Source organism: Trachemys scripta, chromosome 2 (genome assembly GCF_013100865.1).
Source record: "Trachemys scripta elegans isolate TJP31775 chromosome 2, CAS_Tse_1.0, whole genome shotgun sequence".
Lineage (NCBI taxonomy): Eukaryota > Metazoa > Chordata > Testudines > Emydidae > Trachemys > Trachemys scripta.
The window spans coordinates 10,758,465-10,774,868 of NC_048299.1; the positions used below are offsets into that span (position 1 = coordinate 10,758,465).

Sequence of the window (16,404 nt, forward strand, 5' to 3'; positions counted from 1 at the left end):
ATGGATCATCAGACAAAAATGTCATGGTCCTCTCCAAGTCATAGCCTGGTCTCAGATCTAGCTAATGAGGATCCAGGAGCTTCATAGACTCCAGATGCAACCAGAACAGCCTCCTAACTATTGTCTCCATGAGCGTCCCTAAAAAAGGGAGTTCTGAAACCCAGATAATACTTGGCGAGACTGTCAAAGTTAAACGATGCTTTCTTGTGTCAGGCTGAAGTACTGCTAGTTGAAGTCAGCTGGTGTCTTGCCTCCTCAAAAGGAAGCATGAAGGGAAACCCACAAAGAACCCAGGACAAAACTGTCAAAAGCACTTCAGTAACTTACAAGCCTAAATTCTGTTGACTTTCAAAACATTGTCACCCGTGCCTTCATGGAGTTCTTTTTTCAGCCTCGAGGTAGGTAGGTCCCTTCACAAGCAATTAGATGCTGAATTCCCAGAATATCTTCTGCCTCGTTAAGTGAGGCTAGATAAAACCCTACTAAAATAAGATTGAGCTTTTGCCCTCTTCTTCTCCAACACTGTCTACATGGTGTCAGCCTGACGAGCTCGAATACAGTCTGTCTCCTCCCAAATGAAAGTCGAAAACGTCAGAAAAGAGAGAGAAACTCTGCCCTGTTTCACATTCTGAATGTATCAGCCTGTCCACTACTCCGATCTCTTCCGCTCGCCTAGACTTCATGGATGTGATGGTAGAGGAGAAGATAATATCTTGGACTCCCCCACCTCCACAGCACAGGAAGAAAAAAATCTCTCCTGGCAACTATTGATCAGACTCCAAATGAGTTTTCCACCAGTGGGACTGGCCTCTGACCTTGCTGCCTCATCAGTTGTATGATGGAAACAAGGGGACCTGCTAAGATGGTGAGGAGGAAGGATAATGTCTCTTGTAGATGCCAGTCCATGTATGCTTATGTTTAAGGGTTTTATAATATCTCAGAAAGCCATCAGAGGAGTCGTCGAAGGATTGAGAAACCCAATCCCTCAAATTCTTTGGAGGGGTGTTACCAGCTTTCCTGGGAGAATAACAACTCCATCCCCATAAAGTAGTGATGGTCCAATAGAGTGCCATAGAATAGATGGCTTAATAAATTTATAGCACCAGATTAAGAAATTACATCATTAGACAGATAACAGACGAGTTAGCAAAGAAGGATAATCAGGGAGGATGGCTAATCTCATTGGCCTTGGAGTTAGGTACAATGCAAGGATAAATTTGTCCAATTTTTGGATTCAGAGCATCTTCCCCTTTTAGCCCAAGCACTATCTATCTCACACAATCTATTATGCTAAAAGTGGCCTATTGTGAATTTATCAGCTTGGAAGCCTGTTCATTATAGCAGCCAGCTATGAATCACCATCTAAATGGTTAGTCATCCACCTGGCCATCTATCAAAACAGTCTTCACAATATTCATTCTGAACCTGAGGGACATGCATTAGGAGTGCCTCAGAACTGCTGAATGAATGTGACTCTGTGGGTGGAGGTTTAATTGTGTATCTAGTATTGGTTTCACTGCCTGATGGCTGGTGGCCTACAAAGAGAATGTAAGCACTACTACTGGAGATTACCCTTTAGTGCAAGGTCATGCGAGGGACAAAATCTTCCCTTTCAGGCCCCAGAGTAGCAGCACTGCCTCAGGGCTGCAGTAACCTCTCCTGCAAATGAAGATATGACTGCAGCGTGAGTAAGAACACCCATGCCAACTTTAAATCTAGCCGGTGCGGGTAACAGTGGTAGTGAGCCCACACCACCCCATCTTATCTGTCCTAGTACAAGCCCGCTGGGGACCTTGGATACATACTCAGGGTCCGTGCCGCTACATATTCACTACTACTGTTACTCACGCTAGCTAGATTAAAGCTAACACAGGTGTAGCTACCAGCGCTGCAATCACACCTCCATTTACAGTGTAGACATACCCTAGATCCTGCCTCTCTCCTAGACAGGGATGTTGTGACTAGTGGAATCCCAACCCTTGACCCTGTCACTCCAAACTGTACTAGGGTAGAAGGAGCTTCGTGACCCAAAGGAGGTGCCGGTGCCTGGAGTAGGCTCCCTGCACTTTTGGCCCCCATTTGTGGAACTGGGCTAGTCCTACTGTCTGCTGGACATTCTATACTCCAGTGGAGAGGCGCTGGGTTTGTCCTGATGTCTGCACCATGTGCTGTGTGTCCTTAAAACTGTGCAAAACCCACACTGTCTTCATGAAGATTTTCATGCATAGAAATACATCGCTCTAGTTATCTTAGAATATAAACCCCAGCGGTCCAGTCTGATTAATGGCAAACACCCATCCATTCATTACCAGGATTTGCTAAATTGGTGCCAAAAGGCTAGTTTCCTGAAAAATGATTAAATTGTAATATGATGAACTGGAAAAAAATATTAGAAAAAAAGGAAAGAATGATGTGACATAAAATTCTTGGGTCACACCATCTGCAGACATGAAAAAAATGGCCATGTGAGCTGCTTTTCTTAAGATTAAATAATCAATTGCATTGATTCATGTAGGAGCTTTGACTTTTATTAAATTTAGTTACTTCCCTTGCAACATTTATGTGTGGCTATTAACCAATGGCAATATTTAATCGGGGGCTCCTTTAAATAGAGATGATGCCACAGTCCACTTAGCTCTGACCTGTCATGTGGCCTATTGCCTTGGGCAGTAGACCTCCATTGTTTGCAGCAATGTATCTTTACTACATGAACATTCTTAACTGATCCCACTGTTGAGCGTGAATCAGTATGCTTGGCACACCCATTGGCTTTGATGACATGTGAGATTGTCTTTCATCATAACAGCAATGATCTGCACTACCAAACAGAAGACTTGGGTCGCCCCCAGGACAACTGATTCCGGGGAAGCCACGGAGGTGTATGCTCATCGACAAGAGCTAGTGAACGTTTCAAATCTAATTGCACTTTTCCTTGTTTGCCCAGTTAGTGTACTTTTTGCCCTTTACACGGTTTGGAACAATTGAACGTGATTGGTCAGTTGACAGGGAGTTTTATTTACTGCAGATGGTGCATTGTTTGACATTGTAATGCTGCAGGGGACTATTTCAATTATAATTTTAATGGGGTTTTTAAGCCAAACTTTATATTTTGAGCATAAACCAAGAATCCAGAATCAAAGACCTGCTTGTTTTTCTAATTCCTGTAGGTCCTCAGTTACGACGGTGAGGGACTTAGACAGACAGACAGTATACTGGCAAAAAGAGCCCGCCTAACACCCAGACTGCTGCAGCTGCAGTCAATGCGAATAAAGGAGAGGCAATCTGGTTGGGTGCCGGGGGAGATGAAAGAAACACTAAGGGCATGTGTATACTTTCCTCCGGAGCAATCGATCCAGTGGGAGTTGATTTATCGCGTCTAGTGAAGACATGATAAATCAACCGCCAAGCACTCTCCCGTCGACTCCGGTACTCCACCGGAGCGAGAAGCACAGGCAGAGTCGATGGGGGAGCATCAGCCATCGACCTACCACAGTGAAGACACTGCAGTAAGTCGATCTAAGTATGTCGACTTCAGCTAGGTTATTCATGTAGCTGAAGTTGCGTAACTTAAATCGATCTCCCCCTCCCCCCATGTAGACCAGGCCTAACTGAAGATTTAGTTAATAGCTTTGATTCTAACCTAGAGGATCTTCCTGCATAACTGTTAGACTCTCTTCTGAATCTCTTTGGTGCATAGAGAGAATGATGAAGAAAGTCAGAGACTTGGTGCCACACACCTTGTCCTCTCCCCTAGATTACAGCGTGAATTTAATGGAACTTCCACCCAGCTTCTCCAGGAGTCATCCCCCAAATCCATTTGTTACCAAAAAACCAAGTTGCAAATTCAGTTATCTCAGTTCATAGCACAATGCTGGGAACTGGAACATAGCATGAGCTCATTCCATGCAGAAGGCAGATGGAACTTGTTAGTGAATTCATCGCTTGGACTTGTTTTTATGGAAACATTGGGATAACTCTTGGCCAGAGCCAAAGCCCATTGAAAATCAGTGTGAGCCTTTCCATTTACTTCAGTGGCCTTTAGTTCAGGCACTCTGAGTCTAGAAGCTGTATCGACCTAGCCACTAGCAAAGCAATGTTGAACATGTCTGCAGATGGTGTGACCCAAGAATTTTATGTCACATCATTCTTTCCTTTTTTTCTAATATTTTTACAATCAGGTACAATGGTCATTACTGTGGTCATCCCATCATAACTACTGCAGCCTGTTCCTTTCTTATCTACCCAACACCTGTATCACCTCCCTTCTATCCATATGAAATGCAGCTGCCAAGACCATTTCCCATTGTTCTCACCAAGCTGCCACTTCTTCGAATACATCCATTTGCTCCCTCTTTTCCACCAGATCATGTTCAAGCTTCATGTTTTCAACCCAAGGTCCTTCCCACCCCTTTACCTATTTTATTATTATTTATGGGTTTTGCCCTAGCACCTAGAGGCCCCAAGTGATTGGGTCCCCACCGTGTCAAGGATGGTACAAACATATCTAGTTTTCTTTCATTCTGCCTACGACACATGAAACGTCCTCCCAAAACAGATCTGTAAGGCGGCTACACTCTTCTACTTCCACTTCTTCCTTAGCAAAAACTTCTACTTGATGGCTGCAAGAAATTAGCCGACTACTATGGTCAAGGGAGAGTACTGCAGGTTTTATCCCTCTTTCTTCCCCTTCCATGATGGTCCCTATGGCTGGTAGTGGGAATGGAGGTGTCCGCAGGAGTCTCTCCAGTAAGATGTGTTCCATAGTATGCAAAGGTTTGAGAATGCCTGGGGTAGGTCATTCAATCAGGAATCCGAAACCATAATCAGGTGACTTCCGTGACCAATCCCACAGCCCAGATTCTACAAACTGAATAGTGGACTACTCACAAAGAACAAACCCATGGTAACCCATAGGCCCAAATGTGTTGGTAAATAGTATTTGATAAACAATTCCAAGGGATGAACAAATTCAGGAAGGGCATGATCAGTTCGCAATTTGCAAAGGGTAGAAAGGATCAAATCACATGACTAAATTGTTTGCAACACATAGTTTGACCAAACAGTTGGAGCCTGGAGAACTGAACTCTGTGATCTAATAGCACAGACAACCTCTGTTATCTCAAGTGACTGATGCTTTTAGAGACAAAGGTGCTAATTTCTCTTTCTCCGGGTGTTTGTGTGCGCTTCAGCCATTGATGCTGGTGTCTGTGTCTTTATGCCTCCGTATGCTATGATAGGCTAGTGTTGTGAATGTCAGGTCATTGATATACTAATGCTGTTGCTAGGAGCTGATGATTGGCTCCAGAAATGCTAGATAGACAGGCACAGCATCTGTCGTAAAGAGATCAATTCAGATGTCAAGCAGATTATTTTTAAATGTCGGTGCTATTTTTCAATTGTCCTCTCACCATGAGCTTTATTAGTTGTTTTTTAACATGCTGCTGTACCCGCCCCAGCTATTTTTTCCCTGAAACGCTCCATAGAAAAGTTCGGTTTTAGCTGAGCGCTGCCAGAGTTTCAGTTCTGAGCATAGTGAGGTGAGGTAAATTTAGAATTACCCTTTTCTGCTTGGGCTTTAGACACATCGGGCTAGATGCACAATAGGCTTCAGGTACCTAACTGCCACTTTAAGTACGTAAATTCCAGAAACAGGCCCCACAGGGATGCACAAAGCCCCTGCTCAGCTACCCCCAAATGCCATAGGTGATGTCTACACTGCATTGTAATCCTGGGTCTGTGGGATCCGGGCTTTTGGACTCAGTGTTTCCAAGCCTAGACTTTTGCAGTAAAAGTTCCCTAGGTGCCTATATTTCACCTCCGAGCATGCGCACGGCCACCTCATGCCAGGCGGCTGGCCCCAGACCCCTAGCACTGTGCGCAAACTGAGAGAAGACAGCTGTTCCTCACCTAACTCTCCTGTGGGACCTGAGCCCATAAAGTTGTCAGACCTCACCTCCAGGAGCAGGCCCCTAGAGGGTGAGCTTACACAAACAGCCAGAGGAAGAGATGATGCTGGCACCCACCTTATAACTTTCAGCCCAGTGGTTACAGAACTCACCTAGTATGTGGGAGACCCCAGTTCAAGTCCCACCATTGCCTGCAGAGAAGAGGTCTGAACAGGGATCTGTCCCCTCTCCAGCGTGTGCTCTCTCCACTGGGCCATGGGGTGTTCTGATATGCAATGCCCTCAGTCTTCAGCGCTGTATAAATGAAGTGGGGAGAGCAATTGTGTGGGCTGCTGGTTAGAGCTCTGCCCTGGGAGCTGGCTGGCCCAGTGCTTCAGTGACTTTTTTTTAATAATCCAGGCTGGAACAGCTTCAACAGGAGAAACTGGGGCAGCCCCACATCAGGATATCCCGTAGCCCAGGGGTGAAGACGCCCCTCTGAGAGGTGGCAGATCCCAACTCACATCCCTGCTTCCCCTCAGGACTTGACCCAGGTGTCTCCCACTGTAACCACTGGGCTGAAAGTGAGAAGGTGAACAGTGACATCATCACCTCCTGCTACAATGACATAGGTGCCTAATGCCTAAAGAGGTTTGCAGCTGAGAGTCCCAAGCTCAGGCAGGTGCCTCCCGGCAGCCCAGACTTTAGGCGCCTATCTCTGAGAGGAGAGGGGCTTATCATGTATCCTTCTCCTTGGCATCCCCATTGGCTAGCTGAGGCAGCTCCTCGCCTAGTGTGTTGGCTTTTATAAATCCCATTCTGAGGCGCCCATCTCTCTCCATTCATGGTAGAGGGAGCTCAGGTGCTGTGAATCCCAGTGATTGTCCAGGTGCCTAAAAGTTAGGCCTGGTGATGCTCAGTGGCACCATGTCTATTTTTCCTTGTGACTCTAACCCATACTGGGCATTGTTGGATTCAGCGTGGCACTGCCAACTGTGTGTCAGCTCATCTCCTTAAACATTTACACCCGTATGGCCCGTAATGGCAGCTTCAGCTGTACAGCTCAGCACTGCAGTTATTGCCCGTTGTCCTGTCTCAACCGTCTCAAGTAAAGAGCGGTCTCGCGAATGCGTGCAAACCACTGCTTGTTCAGATTCACGTCTTTATCTCCAGGTCACTCTATTTGACTTGATTGGCTTGAAGCTCAATTGATAAATCTAATCTGGCTTCATTATCCAGGTAAGTATCTGGTCAAAACAGATTGCTCAGAAGCATACCGGGCCATTAAATAACTTATTCTTTCCATGACCCACCAGCGTGCTGCTCTGCAAGCACCTGGGATACATTAGTTATGTCAGGACTGTCAAGCTGTCTGTGAGATAATTATCAGGCTACACAGGACAGCCACTCAAGCGTCCTTCTGTATTACAGGGGATGATTCACTGATTGGGTGGGCTTAAGTTGGCCTCCTGCACAGGGATGGATTTCACTCCGGGAGGAATCTCTCCCCTAACGAAACCTAGGCATCTGGTGAATTTTATGTATGTGTGCATATGGAATGTGCAAAGGGAGGTCTCGAATGTGCTGCAGAAGGAAGGAAGGGGAAAGCCCACATTCAGTACAGGATAGTTCCAACCGCCCCATTACGCCTTAGATTCTGTATGACCCACAGCACGTTTGGGTGCCATCCTTGTGTTATCACAGAAATGGAAGGGACCTTGAGAGGTCATCAAGTCCAGCTCCCTGCACTGAGGCTGGGCCAAGGAAACCTAGACCATCCCGGGCAGGTGTTTGTCCAACCTGTTCTTAAAAACCTGCCATGACGGGGATGCTCATAACATTATTGTGTGTGTTCACCTAGAAACAGAAGGGGGGAAATATCCCTTCACTGCTCTATATTGAACCACCTTGGGCTGCCTACAGGCAACATCAGAGGCATAACCAAGACCCCAGGTTATGACTTGACTTTCTCACCACTCTGCATCTGTGTAGCACACGTCAGCATCTGTCTTTCTGCCGCTCCCATAGGCCAGGGGGCTCTTTTTGTACGATACGCGGTCAATAAAAAGAACCAACTAACCATTATTGGCCTGCTTCTGACATAACTGCAGAAGACCTACTCCATAGGATATCAGGGATTGAAGGAGGTCATCTAGTCAAACCCACTGCTCAAAGCAAGACTAATTCCCAGACATATTTTTACCCCAGTTCCCTAAATGGCCCCCTCAAGGATTGAACTTATAACCCTAGGTTTAACAGGCCAATGCTCAAACTACTGAGCTATCCCTCCCCAGGGAGAGGTTCATAGTCTCTTTTATATGGGTAAAAATCACCATTTCATAATTCAAGTCTCTTTTTATGACGGTTATGGAAATTAGACTAGGAAAACAAGGAATGTGGGTAGCACCCAATTTGTAGTGTGTGCAAGTTTCAGAGTGGGCAGCAACATACAGGGACACTTCAAACTCACACTGCTGTCTGAAGACGTTTTGCCTACGATTGTTACATACAAGTCTTATGACTTTGTATTAGCGCGGCACCTAAAGTCTTCAAAAGAAACCGTGGCCCCATCGTGACGGTGCACACACAGAGTAAGAGACAGCCCCTGTTGTGAAGAGCCTACCCTCGAAATAGACCAGACAAAGGGTGGGGGGAAGGGAAGCATTATCAGCCCTTTTACAGATGAGGCACAGAGACACTAACTCATTGCCCAAGGTCACACAAGAAGTATGTGGCAAAAGTCAGGAATCGAACCCAGGGATGAGACCCTTGTTGCCACTTTACACCTGATAAAAGAGCTGGAGCGGCATAAAGAGGCTCTAAGGGCACATCTACACAGCAGCTAGACACACGCGGTTGGCCCGTGCCAGCCAATTTGGGCTGCAGGGCTGTTTGATTGCTGTGGAGACTTCTGGGCTCAGGCTGGAGCCCAGGCTCTGGGGCTCTCCCATCTCACAGAATCCTAGAGCCCAGGCCCCATCTTGCGCCCGGATGCCTACATTGCAATGAAACGGCTCCGTGAGCCCAAGCCAGCCACAGGTTTTCCATTGCAGTAGACACATACCCTCTCAGCCCTGGTTCTGGCTGCCGGAGAATCCCCCGGCTAACGCACTGTGGAAGACAGCTGAAAAACAGCCTTCCACTTACCCACTCATGAGCCCCAGTGGAGAGGGGCACCGGGGCCGAGCTGATGGTGGGAGGGGTGTGTCAGGAGAAGGGCCACACTGCGACAGAGTTTCCAGGTAGCACTGCCGCCCTTAAGGCAGCCGCCCTGGGAGGTCCCCAGGGCTCTCTAAACTATGTCAGGAGCTGCAGGGCAGTTAAGGATCAGAGGGCACAAGGTTGGCTTTAAAGCCACCATCGCCCCCCTCCCGTGGGCTGCAAGGTCTCTTAGAGACACTGCTTAGGACTCACCCCAGATCTCTTCAGTGCCAGCCCAGTGCCGTAACCATACGGCCCTCTTTCCCCTTCACCTAAGGTGACTATCTCCAGAGCACTTCTGGTCACAATTCCCCCTTCCTTCTCCCCCCCATCTGCTGTATAGTCAGAGAGTCAGTCTATTGCCCTTGTAGTACGTGTGGACGTCCCACTCAGCAGCAGCAGACAGGAAAATGTTGTTAAAAAATAGGAAAGTAAGACTTTGTGTGTGAGCTGGGATGAGCCCCGTACCCTCTCCGGGCCTGAGTTCCCCATCTGTACAAGGACAGTATCACTGCCCTGCCGCACCAGAGGTCTGTGGGGATAAATACAATAGAGATTATGAGGAAGGCTACTATTTTGTCATGCAGATTGCAGAAGTCATGGAATCAGTGATTGTTCCAGAGACTTCCGTGACTTCACGGCGGGGCGGCGCTGTGGTCCCCACACCCTACGGGCAGGGCCCCCTGCAGCTCCGAGCCACCGCGGGCAGCAGGGCCCCTCACAAATCGCAGCTGCAACAGGCAGCCAGGGATCCCAGAGCTCCAAGCCACGGGCGGCGGAAGGACCCCGCAGCTCCAAGCCACGGGTGGCTGGGGGACCCTGGGAACTCCCAGGCGGGACCCCCATACCTGCCCAGCTGCCGCGGGTGGTGGGGGACCCCAGAGCCCCAGCAGCAGGGATGGGTGCTGGAGCCTTCTCCCTCCCAATTTTGTCATGGATATTTTTAATAAAGGTCACAGACAAGTCACAGGCTTCTGTGAATTTTTCTTTATTGCCCGTGACCTGTCCGTGACTTTTACTAAAAATCCCTGTGTCAAAATGGGAGCCTTAATTATGAGGTGCTCCGGTCCTGTGGTAACGGGGGGTTGTAGAAGCACATAAGCTAGATTGTAAAACCCCCAACGTTAGCAAAGGAGACTCTGGGTCATTGCAGAACCCGGAACGCCCTCTTTTGAAGTTGACAGCATCCCCGTTCGCAGGTTCCTTCCGACTACTCACACCCTTCCCTCTCTCCCTCAGGTCCGCTCGGCCGCGAGGAAACGCTGGCATCGCTGGCAGGACCACCACGCCCTGCGCGTGCGCGTGGCTCGGGCTATGTCGATCCCCACCTCCCCGACGAGAATCAGCTTTCACAGCATCAAACAGACGGCGGCAGTTTGACCATGCAGACGTCCGGCCACCTTCAGAGTTTTCCCCTCTTCCCCCTTTTTGTCTGTCTTGCCTCCTTTTCTCGGCACTGTGGTCTTGCAGCGAGACGCCCCCTTGTGTCTTGGTGGACATTTGTCCATTCATATATGATGCTGCTTTAAGGCAACCAGCCAAAAATATAACAAAGAAAGGAGCGCGGGAGGGAGGTGGGGGGGGGTGCAGGTTTAAGGACGAATGGGATTTAAAACTGGTAGCCCCGTTTGGAGATTTTCAGCTTCTAACGACAAAGTGGAAAACAACCTGGCGGAAGGAACGATCGATTTTCTTTTTCTTTAAGGATTGTGGTTAAAGAGACTTTTTTGACCAACTGCCCGTCTCATTCCACACTTCAGCTCCCAATGATTTCAACAGGTTTGTTCTGTAGATTGTCTGTCTGTCTCCTTCTTTGAGCTTGGTAGAAGTCTCGCCTAGTGAGCAAGGGAGCAAGCAAAAGGGGATCTGGCAGGTGTTTGAGGGATCGAGATGTGTATATCTTCCCCACTGCTCCCTCGGCTGGGTTAGGGAATCACTGAGCTATTTAACAGCTGGTTATGTGTCCTGCTGGCGCCCAGCCTTGTTCACATACGAGGTTTTGAAATGGACAAACTCAGCGGTATCTCTGGATCTCTCTATAAATTACTGTGTTTCATCTCTGCTTAGCCGAATAGTTTTGAAACTGTGTAAGCAGCCACTGGACGTCTTTGTTTTACCTGGTGGCGAGGAAAGGACAACTGAGGATTTGCTCGGCTGTATTGCTCGGGTTTCAGAATCATAAAATAAAAGGGAAGCTGTGTAAAAACGAATAACGCCGATGGTGCCGGGGATGATATTTGAGTTACGAGGAATGTGCAAAGTGCTGCACAGAGAGTATCGATTTTGCATTTTGAACTAGAGCAAACATATCTACGAGGCTTTTTATGTGATGTTCAGAAATATTGTATATTTTCAATAATAAACACGATTCTGGGTTGATTTCTATTGCTCAAAAGGTTGCTTTAGATTGGGGAGGAAGAGGAAATGGGGCCTGGGTGTTAGTGAGAGGGTTTGATACCTAAGCACGGGAAATGCAAAACAACAAAACATCTTGGACAATGAGAACCCACTTGAAAAGAACATACCGCAAAAGGGCCCTTCAAAGGAACAAGAAATTCCTCCATTCTCAGAGTACTCTCCTTGCATCAGATCCCTGAAGAGCAGAGCCTAGATGACAGCCCATTGCTGTGCACAGTTCCTTTCATCACACTCAGTTTCAGGAGCGAAGAAGAAAGCAGGTTATAAAATATCCTCTCTCGCCCGAGAAAAAAGAATCTCTCCCAGCATCTGGGTGACTTGTTCTGTTCAGGTGAGCGGCAGCACAGCTGTCAGGGGTTTCGTGGAGGGAAGCTGTGTTTTTTCTTCTCGGGTTTGTGGAGCTCCAAAGACTTCCCTGCCACGTTCGGTCTCTAAGCCCACAGACCTCTCTGCTCTCTTCAAACTGGCATCTCCTCTGTAGCAAGCCAGATTCTTTTAACGTTCTAACATGTCGTGGGTAAAGGCTGGGAGCGTTTTAGCCCATTAACATGGTCTGACTTGCCCACACCCTGAATGTTTAGATTCATTTCAGGGAATGAGCTGTGTGCGCCAAGAAGAAATTGTGCTGCTTCCTGGGAGTATCTGATTGGAGAAAGTACTCGCCCACTTTGGGGGTGGTTAATTAGATCATATCCTTAAAGTCCCTCCAAGGCTATAAAGCACAGAGGTGTGCAAGATATTTGCAAGAAAAAGCAAAACTATTCAAGGTCAATTCCGTTTTTGTCTCCTTCCAAATGCAGAAATGGTCCCATTTTCATGGGGAATTTCAATCAGGTATGTGGCTATTTCAAGCAGTCTGGCTTCCCACAGAACGGAGACCAGACAAACCCCTAACAGTTCAGCTGAAATAAGCACCCGAACGTACAGAGGCTTGTCCAAACTCTCGGAACTTCCTGGGTCCGTAAAACCCACCTGGAAGTCTCCTGGGTGCTTCTTTGAGCTGAACTGCTAGAGGTTTGCCCAACAATTCTGCGTGTGTAGTCATCCAAACCATCCATGTGGCCTTCAAAAGGGTTTAACATTTGGAGCCAAATATGGTCTCAGATGAGTGTAATTGCAACGTTTACCGTTACTACCCCTAGTCTATTGTTACCAGTCACAGTAAACTTCTAGAACTGCTCCCTTATTGTACAGTGCATGTATCAGTATATGCCCCTTTCTACAGCCCTTCCTCATGCTGGGACAAATTATCTGCAGGAGCAAATGGATGCAGGTCCATTGACTTCAACATTGTTTTGCCCACTTACACCAGCAGAATATTTGTCCCTCATAGTCAGACTTGGGTAATAATCCCACTGAGTCCAGTGGGACAGGTCGAATTACTAGCAGTAACGGCGACTCACCGTGAGTAAAGGCTGCGAAATCAGGTCCAATGTGTTGTAGCAGTTCCCATTCTGAGAGTTACCTAGTTGATCTGATTCCCTGTGTCAAGATTATGACAGCATACAGTTGCCTTTCAAGGTTGTCTACCGAGGGGGAAGCAGTTTGTGTCATTTCTCTGCAGGGGGGAAGTACTGAAAAGACCAGTGCTGGTTTGTTTCTGTGATCTGGCAGTGGAAGGAAATGATGGGCTTGCCATCAAGAAAGGGTTTCTGAGTTAAATTTAAATTTGTGGAGATATCCCATCTCCTAGAACGGGAAGGGACCTTGAAAGGTCATTGAGTCCAGCCCCCTGCCTTCACTAGCAGGACCAAGTATTGATTTTGCCCCAGACCCCTAAGTGGCCCCCTCAAGGATTGAATTCACAACCCTGGGTTTAGCAGGCCAATGCTCAAACCACTGAGCTATCCCTCCCCACAGAGAGTTTTCAGGTTGCTCTCTGGATATGCCTGGGCTGCAATCAGGCAGTATGGTTGCTGCTCGCGTGGATGGACTCAAGCATAGGCGCCAACTTTCTCTGGCGCCGGTGGGTGCTCATGCCCCCCTGGCCCTGCCTCTGCCCCACCCCCACCATTTCCCCACCCCTGGCCTCACCCCCATTCCAACCCCTTCCCCAAAGTCCCCACCCCAACTCCGCCCCCTCCCTGCCCCTATTGGATCCCTTCCCCAAATCCCGGCCCCGCCTCTTCCCCCAACATGCCCGCGTTCCCCCTCCTCCCCCTTCCCTCCCAGTGCTGGGAGGGAGGGGGAGAAGCAGGACATGGCGGCGTGCTAGCAGAGGAGGTGGAGCGGAGGTGAGCTGGAGCGGGCAGGGCGGGGAGATGCCGGTGGGTGCTGAGCACCCACCAATTTTTTTCTGTGGGTGCTCCAGCCCCAGAGCACCCATGGAGTCGGCGCCGATGGACCCAAGCCTGCTTTAATCTAGCTAGCTGGGCTCCCGGACTAGCAAAGCCGCAGCAGCATGCCCTTCACCACAGGCTAGTCCCATGGATTTAAATACATCTCCACCGACTATTAATGGGGGCTTGATTTTCAGTTACACTAGACCCCTTTGGCCCACGCTGGCGGTGTCACCGGGCCTGACAGTGGGTGAGAATGTTACACCCAGGAAGCTTTTATTGGGATGAAGTGCAAGGAGGATGTTTGCAAAACATAATCACTGCTAGTACCAATGCCAGTGCAGAGCATGGATTTGCAAACCTTCCGCATATAATTGTTTCAAGTCAAAGCTGAGCACATGCAGGTAATTCAAACTGGGAGAAGGTTTATTTATTCGTATTTATTTTGGGTTTACCATGCAAATGCAAACGCACTGTTCCTTGGTTTGATTTCCCATGAAAGATTTCTGCCGTTCCCACCCTCTGAGCCCTGGAGGCAGAGTTACATTTATTCAAAGCGATGCCACCGGACTAGGTCTTGCTTCCCTTCCAGCTGCCTTCTTAAGAGCAAGATTTTGGAGAGTTCCTCAAAGAGCAGGAAGAGAAGTCTTGGCGGTGGCATTTTACCAGAGTGTGTGGAGTGGGTGTCGGATACAATGAAGGCACGGGGCAGCATAGCTCTGCAAACGTCTTCATGAGCACGAATGCCAATGATCTGACAAAAAGAGGACCAGGGCAAGATTTCTGTCATCGCCAGCAGATCCCCAGCTGATGTAAATTAGCCCAGCTCTATTGAAGCCCAGGGAACTAGGTTCATTTACATCAGCTGAGGGTCTGTCCCTGACCCGTCTGCTAAAAGACATTTGCTAGGAAGTGCCTGCTTCAAAGCCCTTTAAAGTCAATGGAAAGAGAGACTCCCAGTGAATTCAGTGGGCGCTGGAGGAGGCCCTAAATGATTTTGTAATTATTGACATCATAAAAGCCAAAACATCTGAATTTCTTGCCAGCACCAGAAACAAAGAACAATTAGTGCTTAAACTGTGTGGTTAGCTCTGCTTACAAGCAGGTGGGATCCCTGCAGGAGAAATAGGGAGTGGAATATAGCAGCTCTAGAAAAGGTATACTGTTACGCTGATCAGTATTGTCTCGTTGTTTCCTCGGGTTCCCCCGTCGGTCAGTGTGCATCCACCTGTTGTCTGGCTCAGACTTAGATTGTAAGCTCCTTGGGGCAGGGACCATCTCTTTGTCTAGCGCTGAGGGGACTTGATCCATGGTTGGGGCGTCCATGCAGTAGGGCAATACAAATAAGGATCAAATGGATGTTGGTGTGATCAGAGAGGATGGGATGGCTTTATAGATTAAGGCATTGGCCTGGGACCTTGGAAATCTAGGTTGAGTTCCCAGCTTCCTCGGTGACAAGCATGTCTCTGCTCCTTGGTAGGTGCTGTGTACAGATAATGAATACTAATCCAAACTGCATGTGTTCTGTATGCCGAGAGAGTGAGCAGTAACGTACCGAGGCAGCTTAGGAGAAGGCAAGTCGACACTTGCATTGACCCCTGGAATCCAAGCTGTGGTTTATTAGCTTAATGAGCTGGTTGCCATATAGACAAATGGAGGATTTCTTTTGCAGACTGTGCAGTTGCAGTCACTGCCTGAGTCTGACTGGAATTGAGGTTTCTCCTAAAACAATATGTAGTGAGGGGGAACAAAGAATGTATTTTCCCTACAATGAACGTCAGTGGGCCCGGGTCATTGTCTGGTGGCTAATGCAGAGCACTGGGAGTTAGCACAGCTGGGTTCTAGTCCCAGCTCTGGCACACGTGCCACATGACTGTGGGCCAATCACCTGACTGCTCTGTGCCTCGGTTTCCCCACTTCTCGAAGACAGCCATTCCCACCTTAGCTTGCCGGTGCCTTTCGGCGGGTACTGGAGAAAAACACAGCCCTGATATTCAGTTAGGATTAGCTGCTGACTGTAGGCACAGTCTGAGCAAAGGCTGGTGTATAAGTTGCTTCTCCCCAGGCGTAGCACTGCGGCGTCTCATGCCTCATAAACACATCTGTGGGCCCCAGTTCCTCCTCAATCCCAGGCGAGGTAGTAACTCACTGCCAGCCTGCCTCAGTGCTCCATTATTAGCCACCCCCCACAACACTGGCTCAGCTACTCTGGACAGCAAGTGGAGGGGGGAGACAAAGCCCTGTCCACTCCCCCCCACCCCTTGCCGTGGGCAGGAAGTACCGAAGCCAAGCAGCAGCGTAAGAGGCCGTGGTTACTCCAAGTGACAGTCTAGGCCTCAGCCATCCTTAGGAAAGAATTCAGATCTCTGGCACCAACAATGCAATTCATCAAGAAGAGTTTCCTTCCTGGGGCCCCGTGTAGCTTTGATGTACTGTCCTTATTACAAACCACTGCTCTGTAATAATAATGAATAACACTTTGCAAGCCAAAGCATTCAGCTGGTTGTTGTAGCAAATGTTGTATCAACCAGGCAAGGTACTAACGAACTGCAACAGGACTTGATTTTTACAGTGGAAACCTCTTTACCAAGCTGCTGCTGCACCCTCTGTAACTCTCCCAG

The 16,404-nt window shown here is 48.3% G+C and overlaps 1 protein-coding gene across 5 annotated transcripts in view; it reads left to right on the top strand.

Annotated features, from left to right (window-relative positions):
* Window positions 1–11,465, top strand: part of CRHR2 (corticotropin releasing hormone receptor 2) — a 260,488-nt gene extending 249,023 nt beyond the window's left edge. For 4 of the 5 annotated variants that reach the window (XM_034759884.1, XM_034759889.1, XM_034759886.1 and 1 more), the window contains one exon: window positions 10,326–11,465. In XM_034759884.1, coding sequence (XP_034615775.1) covers window positions 10,326–10,466 — 141 coding nt within the window. In that variant the 3' untranslated portion in view covers window positions 10,467–11,465. Of the gene's footprint in view, window positions 1–7,058; window positions 7,125–10,325 lie in introns of all 5 variants that reach the window. The other variant, XM_034759887.1, reaches the window with a different exon arrangement.
* The last annotated feature ends 4,939 nt before the right edge of the window (window positions 11,466–16,404 follow it).